This window comes from Kogia breviceps, chromosome 5 (genome assembly GCF_026419965.1).
Source record: "Kogia breviceps isolate mKogBre1 chromosome 5, mKogBre1 haplotype 1, whole genome shotgun sequence".
Taxonomy (NCBI): domain Eukaryota; kingdom Metazoa; phylum Chordata; class Mammalia; order Artiodactyla; family Physeteridae; genus Kogia; species Kogia breviceps.
In genome coordinates this window covers 127,400,371-127,418,602 of record NC_081314.1, presented here as the reverse complement: position 1 = coordinate 127,418,602, position 18,232 = coordinate 127,400,371, and the positions used below count along the sequence as shown (strand labels likewise).

The 18,232-nt window shown below is 31.7% G+C and overlaps 1 protein-coding gene across 2 annotated transcripts in view; it reads right to left on the bottom strand.

The window, feature by feature from the left end:
- The window catches only part of NCAM2 (neural cell adhesion molecule 2), a 492,766-nt gene that overhangs the window by 174,283 nt on the left and 300,251 nt on the right, over positions 1-18,232 (bottom strand). For both annotated transcript variants that reach the window (XM_067034950.1, XM_067034951.1), the window contains exons 6-8: positions 12,124-12,241; positions 6,249-6,409; positions 3,185-3,330 (exon numbers count right to left, since the gene is read on the bottom strand). In XM_067034950.1, the coding sequence (XP_066891051.1) occupies positions 3,185-3,330; positions 6,249-6,409; positions 12,124-12,241 (425 nt within the window). The remainder of the gene's footprint in view (positions 1-3,184; positions 3,331-6,248; positions 6,410-12,123; positions 12,242-18,232) is intronic.

Below are 18,232 nucleotides of genomic sequence, written 5' to 3'. Positions count from 1 at the left end.
AAAATGAAGAACAAAATATCTTAAAATAACAATGGATATTAAGAAAATATTTCTAAAGCAAGTACATACCGTATTTTTCTTACATATTACATGTATTTTTTAAATTTTTCAGGAGAGTTTTTTAAATTACATATATTATTTTAAATGTAGGGAAGATGCATTAAAGTAGATTATAGAGAAAACAGTTATGAGTTTAAAAGAGTTCTGTGTTTAGGCACTATACTTTTTGTTGTTGTTTCTGAAGGATATATTATGCATAGATATTTTACAGTACACCATTAACATGCATAGTCCAATAGTACTACAGAACTACAGCTGCAGAAAATATCTACATGTGAGTACATTAATTGAGACCCCTTTCTTTGAAAATCTACAAAGATGAACATATTTGCTAAATATATTTTCCTATTTGGGGATGGAGTCATTAGTTTGAAGTATATTATTGATGATATTTCACTGTCTATGACCTACACAATTATCATTTCCATTGATAGTGATGAAAAGCTTTGATTGTTTTATTCTGTGATTTCCAAGCCCCTATCAAGGTGCCAAGGTGCTAAGTAATTTGTCAAGAGTATTTTTCTGTTGAAAGGATGAGTTGTTCAATTTCATTTGACTTAGAGCTCGAGAACTGCTTTCCAATGTATGGATGACTTGGAGAGCATCCATGTAACACTAACTGATGGTTTATTAAAGTACTCCAGGTCCTGTGCTTAACATACTAAATCAACCTCAGAAAGTGGGATTCTAGAATGCATTTTAACAGGCTCTCCAAGTGATTCTTAAGGCAAATACAATCTCATGCTACTTTTCATGACAAGAGAGATAATAATCACAATATACTCTATGGTAATGTTTAATCAGACTTTAGTTATCAGACTTGATGGAGTCTATTAACAATTTGAGTTTACTCAAAATAATAGAAGCAAGATAAACTATGCTTCAATATTTATGCAATATGATAAAGAAACAATAAAGTTGATTGAATATTTACAATATCCTAAAGACTTTGATATGCATTTTACAATGTACTCTTCATCTAATACCAATAAGTGAAATAAGTATTGTTATCCACATTTTAAAGATGAAGAAACTCATATTAAAAAGACTTCACATAGTATTGCCAAAGCTGAAGCATCATAAATGGCTGAGCTGAGATTCAAAACTAGATGTGACTTATTTCAAGGCTCAGCTCAATTCTTCATTTTTTGAATTTCGGCTGTTGAAGAAACTAGGAATGTTAGGAGAAAGGAGGCTTACCATCCAGGAAATAAGGCAGTGTTCTTAAAATAATTTTGGAGAAAAGTCAGGATAAGAAGTGAGTAATCTTAATTTGTATATCTACTGGATAATAGTTGTGTTTGGAAAAACAAAAGTGTATTAGGGCTTCTATAATGGTTTTGTGACAAAGCAAAAGAAAAACAAAAAGATGTGTGCTTTAATAGACATAGTCCTTAGCAAGCAAAAACTAGGTGATTATTTTTCACAACTGTTATCAAAGAAATTTCTGTATGTAGTTTTGGTGGCTTGGGGCATAGAATAAAATATCATGGTCTTCTGGTTACTTGATAACTTTTTATTGATAAAATAACTGAATATAATGTACCTCATTATTGGTATGAACATAAGGAAACATCTATTAAATGAAGAGTAAAAGCTATGTTTGAGAAGATAACTTTCAGTAAATATATAGTACAAAAAAATGAAAGTATGAGTTAGGAATATGAACATATAATTAATAAGGGTGCCTAAACATGAAAATCATTATTCCTAAGTGATTTTGTCCAAAGAAAAGTACTAAACTGACAATGAAAACAGTTATCTACAGTTTTATATATCTAATTTTTTTGGACAATTTTGAAGAATTTTATGGAGATATAACTCCTTTCCAGATTTGGCAATGCACCGTAGTAGTTTAAAAAATATTAAAGCAAACTCTAGGTCATTTTTCTGGGTTGCCAGAAGAATGCCAATGTCATTCACATTTTATAAATTTGATTTTCAACTTTCATATATAAAATAAGTATATCAAAATAGTGTAACTATTGCCTAAAGAAATATGCTCTTAAAAATGCCATCATGAGGAGGAAATGGGGCTAAGGGTGACATACAGGAATACATTATTTCAAAAGATAAATAGTAAATGGCCAGGGAGAAGCCTATTTTGTCAATTTATAGAGTTAGCATGTTGTTAAAATTACATGAGTTGGAGGGATAGAAAGCATATTTTGAATAAACTGATTTCAAATTTTTCTGCTATCAGTGTTGGTAAGTCAAAGGTACTTATATTTTAGAAATCATTTTCTTCAACAGAAATTGATTTGAACAAATGAAAGAGGTTTTAAGAAGGTTGCTCTTTAACACTGAGAAAGAAGAGCGATCTATGTGTTTAATCTGATAATTTTTACATGTGTGAAAATGCCAATTCCACATCATATTATTACTCCACTGCCTTTTTCTTTCTGTTTCAGTTTGATTTATACTTGAGGCCTTATATAAATAGTTACAAAAAATAACGATAATGAAAATCTATGGAGTGCAGTGAAATATATGATAATGTTTACTTGATTTCTTAGGAACTTGAATGCATTCTGATGAAAAGTCACCAATTTACATGGGAGTGACATTTACCAAAATGCTGTATTTTTGTTGTGTTTGTACTTATTGGTCTTTATTAGGTTATAGACTGTATAAAGGTAGAAACTTACTGTCCTACGGCATAAAGATAATACTAAAGAGTTAAGAGTTAAATGACAGTGAGAATTTTGTGAATTTAAATTATTTTCACAGTACAAGGTGGAGGAACTGAAATTGCAATAAGATATTTTATAGATACAGTATATACCAAAAGTTTGCAGGATGGCAAACTTAAGAAACAATATTAACAACCTAAGATTTTTGGCTCAATGAAAAACAACTTTAAATATTACAATTTGACTTTTTTCTCCTCTGAATTTATTTTTAGGCTAACTGTGGTAGAGTCACCTTTTTAAGAATTAAACCATTTATTGCATTCCTACAAGTTACTTGATAAATTGGAGTCCAATGTGATATTTAATTATATGCAAAACACTGAAAATATTGGTTCGCCCAAAAGTTCCATAAGACGGTATGGAAAAACCTGAACGAACTTTTTGGCCAATACAATAGTTTTGAAAAACACTATATATTAAATTGCTGTTACCTTATCGCCTTCAGAAAAAGTGATGCCATCCACTGCTCTTTTCCAAGTGATTTCTGGAATAGGCTCCCCTTCTGCTTCACATATTAGTGTGACTTGACCATTCTCATATGTAGTCTCATTTTTAAGCTGTATTATGTGAGGCTGTACTGTAAAAAATATATACATTACTCAATCTGTATTGGAGGAAAATATTACTATTCATGGTGACCAGTTAAGTACCCTTTAGCTTAGTATGGAATTATTAACTTTGAGCAGATATAGTGTCATGCTTTGCTTTATAAGAGTGCCAGGAGAGTTGCAAATTATAGGAGAAAAAACTAGAAAATAATGCTATTGATTATGCTTACCAAAATTATTTTAAGTCGTTTAGAAACCAACATAAAAAGTATAATTCCTTCCAAGATTTTGTCAATTCAAAGCCACTTTATTATTTTTTCCTCAAGTTAAAAAATAAAATTTTCCTCTTTTAAAGTTACATGAGTACTTCTGTGTGTATTTCTGTGTATGACATCTGCTTATGTAGTGATTATCTCTTAAACTTTAAAAACAATTTCACCAAAGAGGAAAAATAATGACTGTATTCTGAATATGTAGTAAGTGTAATTGTGGGCAATGTTTAAAATATTTATCAAGTAAATATATATACATACTATTTACCTTTATTATTCTAGCTGATTTATTTTGACCTCAGACTACCTTAATATTATTCCATATTGTAGATAATTGTTTCTTTACAGTTATAACTTCTATAAAAACCAAAACATCATGTATAGTAATTTAAATTATATTAATATTAAAAATTATATCCCTCCACAAATTTACATATACCAAAGAGCTTTAAGTTTTTACATTCTGTATTATCAGCATTCCTTAAGTTTTTATTTGTTTAAACCTAAAAGTGATAAAAGTCAGCACTTATTATTTCAGAACAAGTAACAGGTTTCTTTTCAATCACCAAATGCAATCAATTATGAAATATAAATAAATTGTTCTTAATCCTAAAAAATTAGATTCCTGATATCAGAAACATGGCATATATATTTTTACAATTCAGTGTTTACTCCATTGACTTTAATGGATTTAGTTTTATTTCCACTTTATATACATGCTTTTGTGTCAAACACAATACAAATCTGTTCAGTGTTACTATACAAAGTGATTATACAGTGATATGGCATATTATATTTCATTCATTATTTTCTATTTGAAAGGACAAAAGTATTAGAAACTTTGTGTTATTGCCAGATTAATTTTTAAAAGTAACTAAATATTTCATATGAGCTCATTGAGATAGATTGAGATTATTTATCCTTTGGAATTATCTCAAACACTATCATTTCTAATTATTAATTTGTTTTTATACTGAGTCATATTTAGCATTTACGTTTTAAAAAGAACATTTTCTTAAGTGGGAAATACTGATGGAACAAATTAGATGCTTTCTATAATTTCTAATAATTTTAAGTTTGTTTACTCTTCCCTCTATGTGAACAATTTTCTCCTGGCTCATAACTTTGCTATTTCTCATCATTAAGGATTTTTATGTAAACACATCTAAACATTACCCTTCTGAGTAGCTTTCCAACAGCATGATCTCCAAAATAACACCTCTTTTTACCCAACACTACCTGATTAATCTAGTTTCACTTTCTTCTTAGAACATCTTATTATTCCAATTTTCTTTTTTAATATACTTTGGTATATTCTTTATCGTCTGTCTTATTTTGTTAGAATATAAGCTTTATGAAAATCTCCCTAGTATAGAAAACATTTCTGTTACAGCTACTACAGGACCAGCTGGTAGAGTGTGTGTCCACACATGTAATACCATTCATCTTTTGGTCTAAGTAATATAGCTGCTTCTGCCAACTGCAACCACTGGTCCTTTTTACTCTTTTTGTTGTTGTTGTTATAACACATAACACAACTTTATTAGTAATCAATTACTCAGTGTTCAAATTTCCCTGGTTGTCTCATAAAACCTTATACAGTTGATTTGTTTGAATAAAGATCCAAATGAGGCCTATATACTGTGATTGGTTGAGGTTCCTCTTATGTCTATTTTGACCCATATTTAGTTACTGCCCCCACCCAATTTATTTGTTAAAGAAATACTGCAGTGGTTTGTTTGTCCTGTAGTTTCTTTTTTTTTTTGAAGTTCAATACCAGATTCATGTATTATTTTATTCTTTTTTTTTAAATTTGAGTATAGTTGCTTTACAATACCATGTTAGTGTCTACTGTACAGCAAAGTGAATCAGCTATATGTATACATATATCCCCCCTCTTTTTTTTTGGATTTCCTTCTCATTTAGGTCACCAAAGAGCACTTACTCTTATGGAGTACTCCCTCCTTCCTTCCCCTTTCTTTGTTGTGAAAGCTCTTTGATAACAATGTTTTTAAAAATGGAGAAAGCATACTAAATATTAGTAGTGCCTATAATTTTTAGTGTTTGCTTTTTAAAGAGAACAATCACATTCTAAATATTTACCTGCAAAATTTTTTCCTCTTGCAAATATAATAGGGGCTAAATCAATAATTAAGAATTAATTTACCGGTTTTCTACTCTCTGTAAGTTCCCCAAAGAAGGCAATATGGCTCTCAGTAAATATGGAAGATATTTATGTACATTTCCTTTTAATAAAATGAAAAGGGAGTATTTAATTATGGTTACAGGTCAATGTTTCCAAATTATAGCCTTATAGGTGAACTCTTTTGCAGTATTAATATATTAAAAGTAAAACTGATCTCAACATATGTCTTTTAAAGATTTATGAAGGTCAACCCATATATAATATAATAGATCCCAATATGTGTAATTTAAATGAATTTTCTTTCAGCCTCTGTTATTAGCAAATATTTTACAAAAATTTACATGTATAATCTCATATAATTCTTAAAATAATTCTATCTGGTTGCTGCAATTTTAAAATATATTTTAGAGATGAGAAAACTGAGACTTATGTTTGGAAATTTAAATATCTCATATAAGTGACAGAGTAGAATTGGATTCAGACACCCCTCTAGACATTACAGTTTTAGCTACTATGCTATAATACTTACCAAAGACTTGGAGAAGTACCTGTTTTTCATCTTCTCCTGCCTTGTTTGTGGCCCTGCAGACATACGGGCCCCCATCACTATTGATTATGTTCCTGACAGTGAGTTCTTTATTGCTTCCTTTCAGTATGTACTTTTCATTTTCTTCAATAAACTTGCCATTCCTAAAGAAGAAAACAGAGGTTGATCTTCATAAATCTGACTTCATAACTTAAGAACAGATCATACTCAACTTTTTGACCTGTAATTGTCAATATTTCATGGCTACTGTCATTGAGAGATAAAGCTATATTCCAGTCAGACTTACACTTTTATTAGCTCAATAGAATTTAATGAATAAATATTAAAATTATACTTGAAAGTTGTTTTGACTTTAGATACAAGAATAACTGAGCTGTGTTGAAATCTTGACACTAATCTGAGGCAAAAAACACTTTTATTCAATTTTCACTTTGATTATAAGCAAAAAAAAAAAGTTTTATTTGCTGATTTTAATTCCAAACACACATTTCATGTTGGTGAGTCAACACACATTTATGAAATGTACTTCTTTACTAGGTTCTAGGGACATGTTTAATATAATTTCTATGGAAACATCCTTCAAAGACAAAGTAAATGCAATTTAAATAAATAATGAATTTATATTGCACTTAGGTACTGCCAGTAAAAGGGTAAGAGGAAAGAATTACATGAAAACAGTTATAGAAATTATGCTGCATATAACAATTTAATTCATTAGTGAGGAGAAGAAATTTTTCTCAGATATAAGTATTTTTAAGTCATTTCTAAGGTTTTTCTGGACTGAAATAATGTTCGTTCTTTTTCAATTCTAGTTTTGTTGTTCATTAAAACAACATCTTTCAAACTTGTTTTACAATAACTTACAGTAAAAAAATATTTTACATGCATTTAAATCTGAAACAATTTCTACAATTCTCCTTAATATGTGTGAAGTCTTATATTGTACATTCTTTTCCATGTTATTTTATTTTTCTCAACTCCACCTCCTCCTTCTCCTTTTCTTTCTCCTTTTTTACTTGTCAACTTGGTAAAATGGACAATTAATTGATTTTAATACCCACTAATGTAAAAATTTAGGATCTACCTTTAGGGGTTGGGGGATTTACTTGTCTATACAAGTGTAAATTAAAAAAGAGGAATATCTAAAAGGATTATTAAAAATCTTACCTAGAATGAAACAGAATATTTTTCTGATACTCTAAATGATCTTTGCAGTGAATTCTAGCTCTGCTTTCTAGAAAGTACTGACACATATCTTAACATAGTCCTTGTCTTTCTATGACTCAGTAATATCTATTTTTCCAGTTTTTATTGACATGTGTAAATACAACATGAAATGTGCAAAAATTCATGAGTGGTGAAAAATTAGGCCTTACTAAATACTAGTGACAAAAGTATATAGTGCTCTGTACCCTTCTGGGTTTTTTTTTTCCATATTTTCACTAATCAAATATTTAGAAGTATAAATAATGACAAGATTTCAGAATTTTTGCCTAGAATTTATGTATGGATAAGGCTTTCACCACAATTAGTGATACAATATATGTCTTAATCTAGTCAATGAAAAGTATTCATTTGTCTCATTATCATCATCATCATCATCTAGAAGTTTCAGCAATTTGTGGCTTAGGAAACATTTTCCCTATATTATTAACCTGGTTAAATACAATTAGCTCACAGATGTGCATTTTCCCTCTCCATCCTCATTCACAGATCAGAGAACTAAATTTTCAGTATGATTTCCCCACCCGTCAATTCACAGATGAAGAGACTTAGGTTTAGTTTGTAATAAAAGCAGCAGGTTAACTAAGTTCTAGTGTTCTTTATGATAAAGAGATGATTTCTGTACTTCATGTGAAATATTGTGCTAAAGGTTTGAAGTATAGCAAATGAGTGAGACAGGGCTACCTATCATGAAGAATTCATAGTCTGATTGATAGTAATAGAAGGTAATATAGATCCCATTAATGCATTTATTCATAACTTTGTGTGTGTTGGGAGGGGTGGGGTAGGGGATCTATTATAATAGAAGAGAATGGAAAAGATGATGGCTGGAATACTCAGGGAATTTTTCTGGGAAAAAAATCCATGATCTGAGCTTTGAAGTAGATAGGTAGGTCTTGAAGAATTTAAAGGAAGTCAGGTTGTAAAGATTATGTTCCCTTAAATAGCTCAATTTAAAAACATCATTAAAGAATAATAACTCAGGTATTAGGTCTTAATACTTCTCTCTCAACAAACCCATTATATAGAAAGTACTCATTGTTATTCACAGTACATTTGTGTGGAATGTCAATGTCTGAAAAAGACTCCCAAAGGATTCTGATGAAATTCCACTGGGCCATCCTTTGCAATTCTAACCACTTCTCTAAATGCCACTTTTCCAGGCAAAAGAAAGTAAGGGTTAGGATTAGAGGATTCATGGAAATGATAAAAAAAGGGAGAACAATTCCGCTCTTGACCATAGTGGAGTAACAAAACCATATTTATTCTCTCATTTTAAACGACACAAACACTGGACACAGAGATTAAATAACAGTTTTCAACCATTGGTCAACAGGTAGCACATGACAGTGACCTCTGAGGACCACCATAGTTTACAACCTGAAGGCAGTTTCCAGGCTGCCCCTTAGAGAGGAAGAGCCCATACAGAGTCAGGCAGTGTATCTGAATTGGAAGACAGAATTCTCAGTTGATAGAAGTTAAAGTGGCTAGAATTTGCAGGTAAGAAAATGTAAGAAGAAGGCACTAGAAAGAGAACTACAGAGATCTGCAGAGGTTTCCAACCAATTTTGAACTGAGTACTAATCAGTGAGTGTACTCCAGTAAGGTTTTCCAAGAGTAAGGAAAGGACCATTGGAAAAGATAAAGCATAACAATCCCAGGAGCTCACAAAAGACCAGGAATAATTTGCATCCCTATAATCCAGAGTAGAAAGACCTCCTAAAACACAAATTTAAACACATTAAATTGCCTCCTTACAAGAATACTGCTTCAGTAATGAAGCCAAGTTAATCCTAGACTTCAGCTTGTTCTGTATCCACCTAAAACAGCCTAAAAGCAACCTCAAGAAGATCAAACTTTCCCCATGTAACTTAACTCCATTCAAAGCTAAAGTAAAAGAACATGAAAATATCCAACACCACAAAACATAAAACTCTCCATGTCTGAAGCCCAGTAAAAAATTGACAGGATAGTAAATAGGTAGGAAAATATGACCTATAACATGGAAAAAAAAAATCAATCAATAAAAAAGATCCAGAAACGATACAGATAATAGAATTAGTAGACAAGACCATTAAAATAGCTATTAAAATATATTCTATATGTTAAAGGAATTAAAACATGGGCATGGTAAGAGAGAAATGGAAGACAAAAAAAGGCCTCCATCAAACTTATAGATATGAAAAATAGAATGAAGAAAAATACTCTGGTGGGATTAAAATCAGATTAGATATTACAAGTGAGTTCATTCCAAGGAACACAAGGTTGTTTTAGCATGTGAAAATCAATGGAATTCACCAATTTAAAGGGCTAACAATAAAAATCCATATGGTATTATTCTCAATAGAAGTAGAAGAAACATTTGAATGGAAATGAAGAAAGTGATATTGTTTCTGCTTTTACTCTCACTTTGGTTTTCATGTCGCCAAGTGTTCCTGGTTCTCTGAAAATTTCTTATTTTTCCTCAATGTTTGGTCTTCAACAACCTTCCTTACTGGTTTCACTCATACCTCTTGGAAATATTATCTTTATGCAACGGGTAGTGTCTGGATTGTTCTCTCTGCACTGCTGCCCTAATACTTTTTGGAATTTTTTTTTCACGAAGATAACATGTCTATATCTACAGATAAATATGTCACAATGAAAACTTCCCTCTGATACCAATTTTACCTCTGTTAAGAACACTATCACATACTCCCATTCTCGCATTATATATTATATATCCAGCAATTAGAATAATTATTATTTTATTCCATCCAAACGATGAGGCTAATGCCATATGAAAAAAATGGAGGTGCAAAATCATGAATTTAAATTATTCAATTATATTAGCCTCTGAATCTGATTTTTCTAGGTTGTATGATAATTATATTTCCACTTACATATGAGAATTTTAAACAAATGTTAAACTTTAAGAAAATAGTCTAAACTGGAAGTCAGTCTCTCTGGAAAGATAAAATGATGAGGATAAGACTTTAGACCAATATTTGTTCATTGTAATGAATGATCCAGGAGCTTTTCCTTGCTGTGATTAGATCTAATATTGACTGTTAAGGATACACACTAGAAACCATAAGTCTCTGAGATACATGATAATTATCTGGGGTGAATGTGTTAATGCTTGATGTGTAATCCCTTTAAAAATACCAACAGTGTGTCAGAAAGGAATCATTGTCTGCAAAGAACTTCTAAAAACACCTGTCTGAAGAAATATCTTGTTTATTGCTACCTGCTATGTTAAAGCGATAAAGGTTTGAAACTTTAAGATAGTATCAGTAAATGTTCAGAAAGTAATAAAAATAGTTTTGAATTTCAATTATTCTCCTTAAAATATTTTTTTTAAAACCTAATGCTTGGGCTTCCCTGGTGGTGCAGTGGTTGAGAGTCCACCTGCCGATGCAGGGGACACAGGTTCATGCCCCGGTCCCGGAAGATCCCACATGCCGTGGAGCGGCTGGGCCCGTGAGCCATGGCCGCTGAGCCTGCACATCCGGAGCCTGTGCTCCGCAACGGGAGAGGCCACAACAGTGAGAGGCCCACGTACGGAAAACAACAACAACAACAACAACAAAAACCCCTAATCCTTATTATGGACACTTTTGCCAATTTGAATATAAATTTCTAATTGTTTTCTTGTGACTATGCTTATAGTATATGATTTATGAAGTATAGAAGTGATTCTATAAATATTTACAGATTTGCTTGAGTAGTAACCTCAATTAATAACTAATACATATTTTAAAACTGTCCATTTTTAAACTTTAATTGTCTCCCTTTTAACAGTGTGAGCCACAACCTAAAAGAGTGGAATATTTTGATATCTGTTTGATGTTACTAGAAATCAAATAGAATTTAAAAATTCCAGGGCTTCCCTGGTGGCGCAGTGGTTGAGAATCCGCCTGCCGATGCAGGGGACACGGGTTCGTGCCCCGGTCCGGGAAGATCCCACATGCCGCGGAGCGGCTGGGCCCGTGAGCCATGGCCACCGAGCCTGCGCGTCCGGAGCCTGTGCCCCGCAACGGGAGAGGCCACAACAGTGAGAGGCCCGCGTACCACAAAAAAAAAAAAAAAGAAAAATTCAAAAAAATATATAAAAGTGAATTGTAAAACAATAGATTTTGAACTGTAAAACAATAGATTTAGAATAGAGAATTTATTCATTTGAACTTTTTGTTACATAACATTAAATTTATTGAAATTTAACTCTACACAATTAGCTTTTTCTGTAATAATATGGTACATAAATAAAATATACAATTATATTTAATAAAATATAATTTTGTACACATACAACAGTGGTGCCATCCATACTAGAATTCCCACTTGTGGGTACTCTCTAGTAGGAACAATAAAATGGCTGAATTTGTCACAGGGCTCCTGGGGCCATTTTGGCCAGAAACATGCCTTTTACATAAAATGACCTGGGCTATGAGCGCAGCCTTGGACTTGTGTTAAATCATTCTGTTGCTCTCTTTAACAAGTTAATTTAACCAACTTAACTGAAAATGAAAATCATTTTCAACTGAAATTCAAAAACAATGTTTCTACTCTGAACAAAATGATAAGACTGTAAGTATTTTTCCAGAAGCCTGACTATGGACACAAGCCAAAGGGATGTGGGTGCATAACCTACCTGTACCAGGAAATGGTGGGCTCAGGAGAGCCAGAGGCTCTGCAGGAAAATGTCATCTCCTCTCCTCTCTCTGCTGTGGCATTAAAGGACTTCTGAGGCATCGTGATTGCTGGCGGCACTGAAAAACAGATGAATGTAGATTAAATAGAGATGAAAAACATTTTACCAACACCACTGGGACTTTTTACTGTTGTTTTTTTTCTTTTAAAGCTAAGCTTTACAACTTGATAGTTCACTTCTGTACTTATATCAAGAGGACTGACTTGGTTGCATAGTAAAATGACTAAAATCCCTGATCTGCCTTCTAATGTACAATAATTAGATAATTCACTGTAATGCTGTTTTACTATTTTTAATCTATTAAACTATATATATATTTACATATACACACACTTTTATGAACTATTTCTTACAGAAAGATAGACAATACCATCCTGACTTACATAAATACTGAGATCTACTTGGATCATGAATGGATTTCCTACTTGGGTTCTCATCGGTGTATGTACTTCTATAAGCAAGCATTCACTGCTTCAAGACAGGGCTTTCAAATTAAGTGTCAAACCATAATGTTCTTTCTGATTAACTACACTTAATTTCTTCAAACAGCTATAGAACATTTTATGAAGAGAAACTGCTTAACCATAGAGAGTATAAAATAGATTTTCATGAATAATTCAATTTTAAAATTAAGCTTCCCCAATTTCTAACTAATTACATTGCAAAAACTGTATACGTTGCACATTTTGAACACGTTGAAACTGTTACTGAAATGCACTGTTTGCAATAAACAAATCAATGACATCCATAACAGAAGCTAACATTTCAAAGTAAAGCATAAATTTTTATTTAATGTATACTTTTATGATTTTTCAATTGAATATGATGAAATGATATTCCTAAAATTAATTATTTAATATATTTGATTTTACATACCCTAAACAACATGACCAGACAGGCATTTAGAAATGTGATTTTAATTAAATATCTCTACAATAGCATTCAGGTCAATACTGATGTTGCATTATCACAACTGATGGTGGGGATAGGAACTGATATGTATCTTAGTAATTAAGCACAATTAATCAAGTTTCTGCCTATATGAATTTAGATACAAGGTGCATGACATGTCATGCTGTCTGTAAAGTAACATAATTACTAGTATTACAATAGGATGGACTTTTCTTTTTTCATATATTAACTCTGCATTTTAAGTTATTGAAATTTGACTATAGTATTCTATAGTATTCATGTAGATAGAAACATTTTCAAATGGAGAGCCATATGTTCCAGTTCTTATCCTGTTACTGTTACTAACCTAAACAAGTTATTTATTCTTTATCATAATTTTCTTATCTATAAAGTGAACTGTATATTCTGGATGATCTCTAAGAATTAACAAATCTTAATCTCTGTGTTTTATGATATGTTAACTCTGCTAATGACATATGTGTTCTTACTTGTAGTGTAGATTAGTAGAAAAATATTAATATTACATGTTTAGATACTTTAAGGTACTTTGAAGAGTAATTTTAGAACTATTCTGAAGAAAAATAGCATCAAAATCTGCAGAGGTTTTCACTTGTTCAGATGTCAAGATGTTCAGAAAATTTGTTAGCTACTGTTTAGACTGTACAGCATTTTTATGTATATTACCTTATTGCTTCTGAACTCACTGTTGAGTTGGATTAAATAATTTTAAAAGAGGTAGCAATTATATTTCATCTGATTATTTTTTTCTCACAAGACCAGCATCTACTCTATTTTAACTTTTTAAAAATACTTTTGGCATTTGACTATATCTGAAATGTCCAGTTTTAATAACTTTACCAAAATTTATGTTCTGTACCCGTTAAGTAGTAAATCCTTTGTAAGTTTCTGTTTTTATATTTTAGCTTCAAGAAACATGGGGATATGTAGAGAAGTAGCTCCATAACTTACTTACATGGAAGCTTTGGTTCACCTTCAAGTTATAATTCCCCTCACTGGCTGTTTATGCACCAAAGACATCACTAATTTGACATCTTAATCCCCCTTCATCAACAGTGGAATCCAGCTAGTCTATGTGTCTTCTGTGTCTTGAAGTCTTTTCCTCCACCCACTATCCTTCAAATGTTTTTTGGAAGATAAAGAATACGGTATTAACCATGAAATACTTGTATGGTTCTGATTAACAAATACCATTAATTTCTACAAATTTATTCAGGATAAGGATAACAAACTCCACTCTACCATTGTCGGGAAAGCAACTCTTTTCTAATTTATTGATTATTCAGATCTGTTCTAAATGTATATCATCAAATATATTCACGTGTAGATCCTTTAACTGGCAGAGGACTGTTAATCTTAAGACTTAGCCTTTTCATAATTACCTTTTCTTGTTTTTACTTTTAAGGCTGCATGACACTTAGACATTCACATAAGAGAGGACTTTGGGAAGATAGCAGAGTAGGAAGTACCAGGCATCTGTCTCCACACCTACACAACAACAGCACTGTCAGAATCTGTCTAATGTAACTATCTTGAAACTGTGGAGTCTACTGAACGCTTGCAACTTCCAGGCAAAGACATGGAAGATAAACTGTTGTTAATACTGGTCAGTTTCAGCTGTTAGTACACTGGCAGCTAGCTACCTATCCCCCTCCCCATCTGAGGCAGGAAGCCATGCACGTGTTCCTAGAGTAGGTTGCACAAAGAAAGCCAGGATAGACAAAAAGGACTTTGTCATTCAGATATCAAGGATCTGTGCACTGATCACTGACTGATGCTTTTGATCAAAGAGATGCAAATGAAGAGGTAGTGGCCATGTTGTTATACCTCCCACAATTGCTGTGAGATCCAGGGGATTTAATGAACTCTCATTCTTTCAGTCCCCCCTTCATTTCTCTCTTTTTACCATTTTGGGAGCCAGATATTAAAGACTAGGACATTCAAAAACAACTGCATATAATGGACATATTAGAAAGTGACCATGCATGTCCAGGGAAAGGTGTAGGCTTAGAAAATACCTGAGGATACCTTAAATTTACATCTCAGGCTGATCTTTGGCATAGAGACAGACTTCAATAATAATAATAATAATAATGATGATAATAACCAGTAACAGTAAACCCTGAGAATGAGAAAGAATCTGATTTCCATAGGAAGCACTTATTATGTTCAAATATCCAATTTTCAGGAAAAAAATATCACAAGGCATACAAAGAAATAGGAAAGTATGGCCCATTCAAAAGAAAAATTAAATCAATAGAAACTGTCCCTGAAAAAGACCTGAGTGCAGATATGCTTGATAAAGACTTTCAAACAACTGTCTAAAAGATGCTCAAATAACTCAAGAAAGAAGTGGAAAAACTCAAGGAAACATTATATGAAGAAAATGGAAATACCTATAAAGATATAGAAAACCTAAAAAAAAGCCAGAAAAATTCTGAATCTTAAAATTACAGTCACTGAAATGAAAAATTCATTAGAGGGATTCACAAGCAAATCTGAGTAAGCAGAAGAAAGAATCAGTGAATATGAAATAAGGCAATGAAAATCCTTGAATCTGAGAAACAGAAAAACAAAAGATTGAATAAAAGTGAATACAGCCTAAAAGACCAGTGGGACATAATCACATAGACCAACAATCACACAGTGGGAGTCCCAGAAAGGAAGTGAGAGAGAAAGGGACAGAGTGAATATTTGAAGAAATAATGGCTGAAAAGTTTAGCTCTGAATATAAACATCCAAGAAGTTCAACAAACTACAACTAAGATGAATTCAAAGAGGACCAGGCCAAGACACATTATAATGAAATTTTCAAAAGGCAAAGGCAAAGAGAAAATCTTGGAAAGCAGAAAGAGAAGAGTGACTCATCACATACAAGGGATCCTCAGTAATTATCGGCAGATTTTGAATCAAAAACTTTGGAGGACAGATGTCAGTGGGTGGGTATATTCAAAGTGCTAAAAGGAAAAAAAACACAACTGTCAACCAAGAAACCTATATCCTGGAAAACTGTCTTTCAACAGTGAGGGAGAAATTAAGACATTTCAGATAAGTAAAAGCTGGAGGAGTTTGTTACCACTAGACCTGCCCTGCAAGAAATGCTCAAGGGAGTCCTACAAGATGAAATAAAAGGACACTAGAGAGTAATTCAAAGCCATGTAAAGAAATAAAGAGCTCAATAAAGGTAAATACATGGGCAATAAAAAAGCTAGTACTACTGTAACAACGGTTTGTAACTGCACTTTTTTTCTACATGATTTGAGACTAATATATATTTTAAAAAACATTAGTATAATTTTAACTATGTCTTATAATTCCAGATTTTGATTTCTACATAATTTAAGAGACTAATGAAATTTAAGAATTGTCAGTTCAGGTTTTGAGACATAAAATGTATAAAGCTGTAATTTTGTGATGTCAACAACCAAAAGGAATGGAGTTAAGCTTTAAAGGAGCAGAGTTTTTTATATTTATTGAAGTTAAGTTAGTATAAATTTAAATTAGTGTTATAACTTTAGGACATTAAATGCAATACCACCAATAACCACAAAGAAAATAAGTAAAGAATATACACAAAAAGAAATGAGAAAAGAATTTTAAAGTTTCACTACAAAAAAATGACTAAACAAAAAGAAGATAGTCCAATAAAGATGTTAAAAATATAAAAGAAGATATTAATGTAGGAAATGAGAGACAAAAACATCTATAAGACATTTAGAAAACAAACAGCAAAATGACAGAAGTAAGTCCTTCCTTATCAATAATTACTTTAAATGGAAATAGACTGAACTTTTCAATAAACAAACAGAGATTGGCACAATGGCTAAAAACACATGATAAAATTATGTCCTATCTATAAGAGATTCACCGCCAATAACAAAGAAAGACCCAAATAGATTGAAAGTGAAAAGATAAAGATATAATAACCAAAAAAGAGAAGGGGTGACTATACGAATAGACAAAATAGACTTTAAATCAAAAAGTTTACAAGAGGAAAAAATCATTGTATATTAACAAATGTTTCAATATAGCAAGAAAATATAACAATTGTAAATATTTATTCTCCTAATAGTAGACCATCAAAATACATGAGGCAAAAACTGACATAATTAAAGGAAGAAATAGTCCTACAGTAATAGTTGGAGACTTCAACAATACAGTCTCGATAATGCAACTGAATGACCAGACAGAAGATAAGTAAGAAAATAGAGGACTTATACAACACAATACACCAACTAGTTCTCATGTATATACAGCATACTCTATCCAAACAAAGAGAGTAAACACATTTTCTCAAGAGCATGTAGGAAATTCCCCAGGAGAGCCCAAATGTTATGTCAAAAATTAATCTTAATGTAAAGAACTAGAATAAAAGAATAAACACAACCCAAGATAGCAGAAGAAAAGTAATAATAAATATTAGAACAAAAAATTTTTAAATTGAGAATAGAAATAATAGACAAAATTAATGAAACCGTAAGTTGGTTTATTAAAAAGATCAACAAAATTGACAAAACTTTAGCTAGATAGACTAAGATTTAAAAAGATAAAACTCAAATTATTAAAATCAGAAATGAAACAACATTAACAATTCCAAAGGAATTAAAAAGGATTATAAGAGTACATTATACAAAAATTAACTCAGAAAGAATCAGACCTACAAACTATAAAACTCTTAGGAAAAAATATAAGGCAAGACCTTCATGACACTGGATTTGGCAGTGTTTTCTTCAATATGATACCAAAGGTGTAGGCAACAACAAAAAAAAGAGAGTAAAAAGGCAACATGCAGAATGGGGGAAATATTTAAAAATTGTATATCTGATAAGGGATTAACATCCAGAATAGATAATGAACTCAAAACTCAGCAACAAAAAAAATACATAATCCTATTCAAAAATGAACAAGAGGACTTAAGTAGACATTTATCCAAAGCAGATGCGCAAATGGCAGATAAGCACATGAAAAGATCCTCAACAGCACCCTTAGGGAACTTCAAGTCAAAGCTACAGTGAAATACCACCTCATATCTAATAGGAAGGCTACTATTAAAAAAATAATATACAATAGTAAGCGTTAGTGAGGACATAGAGAAATTGGAACTTTTTGCATTATTGGT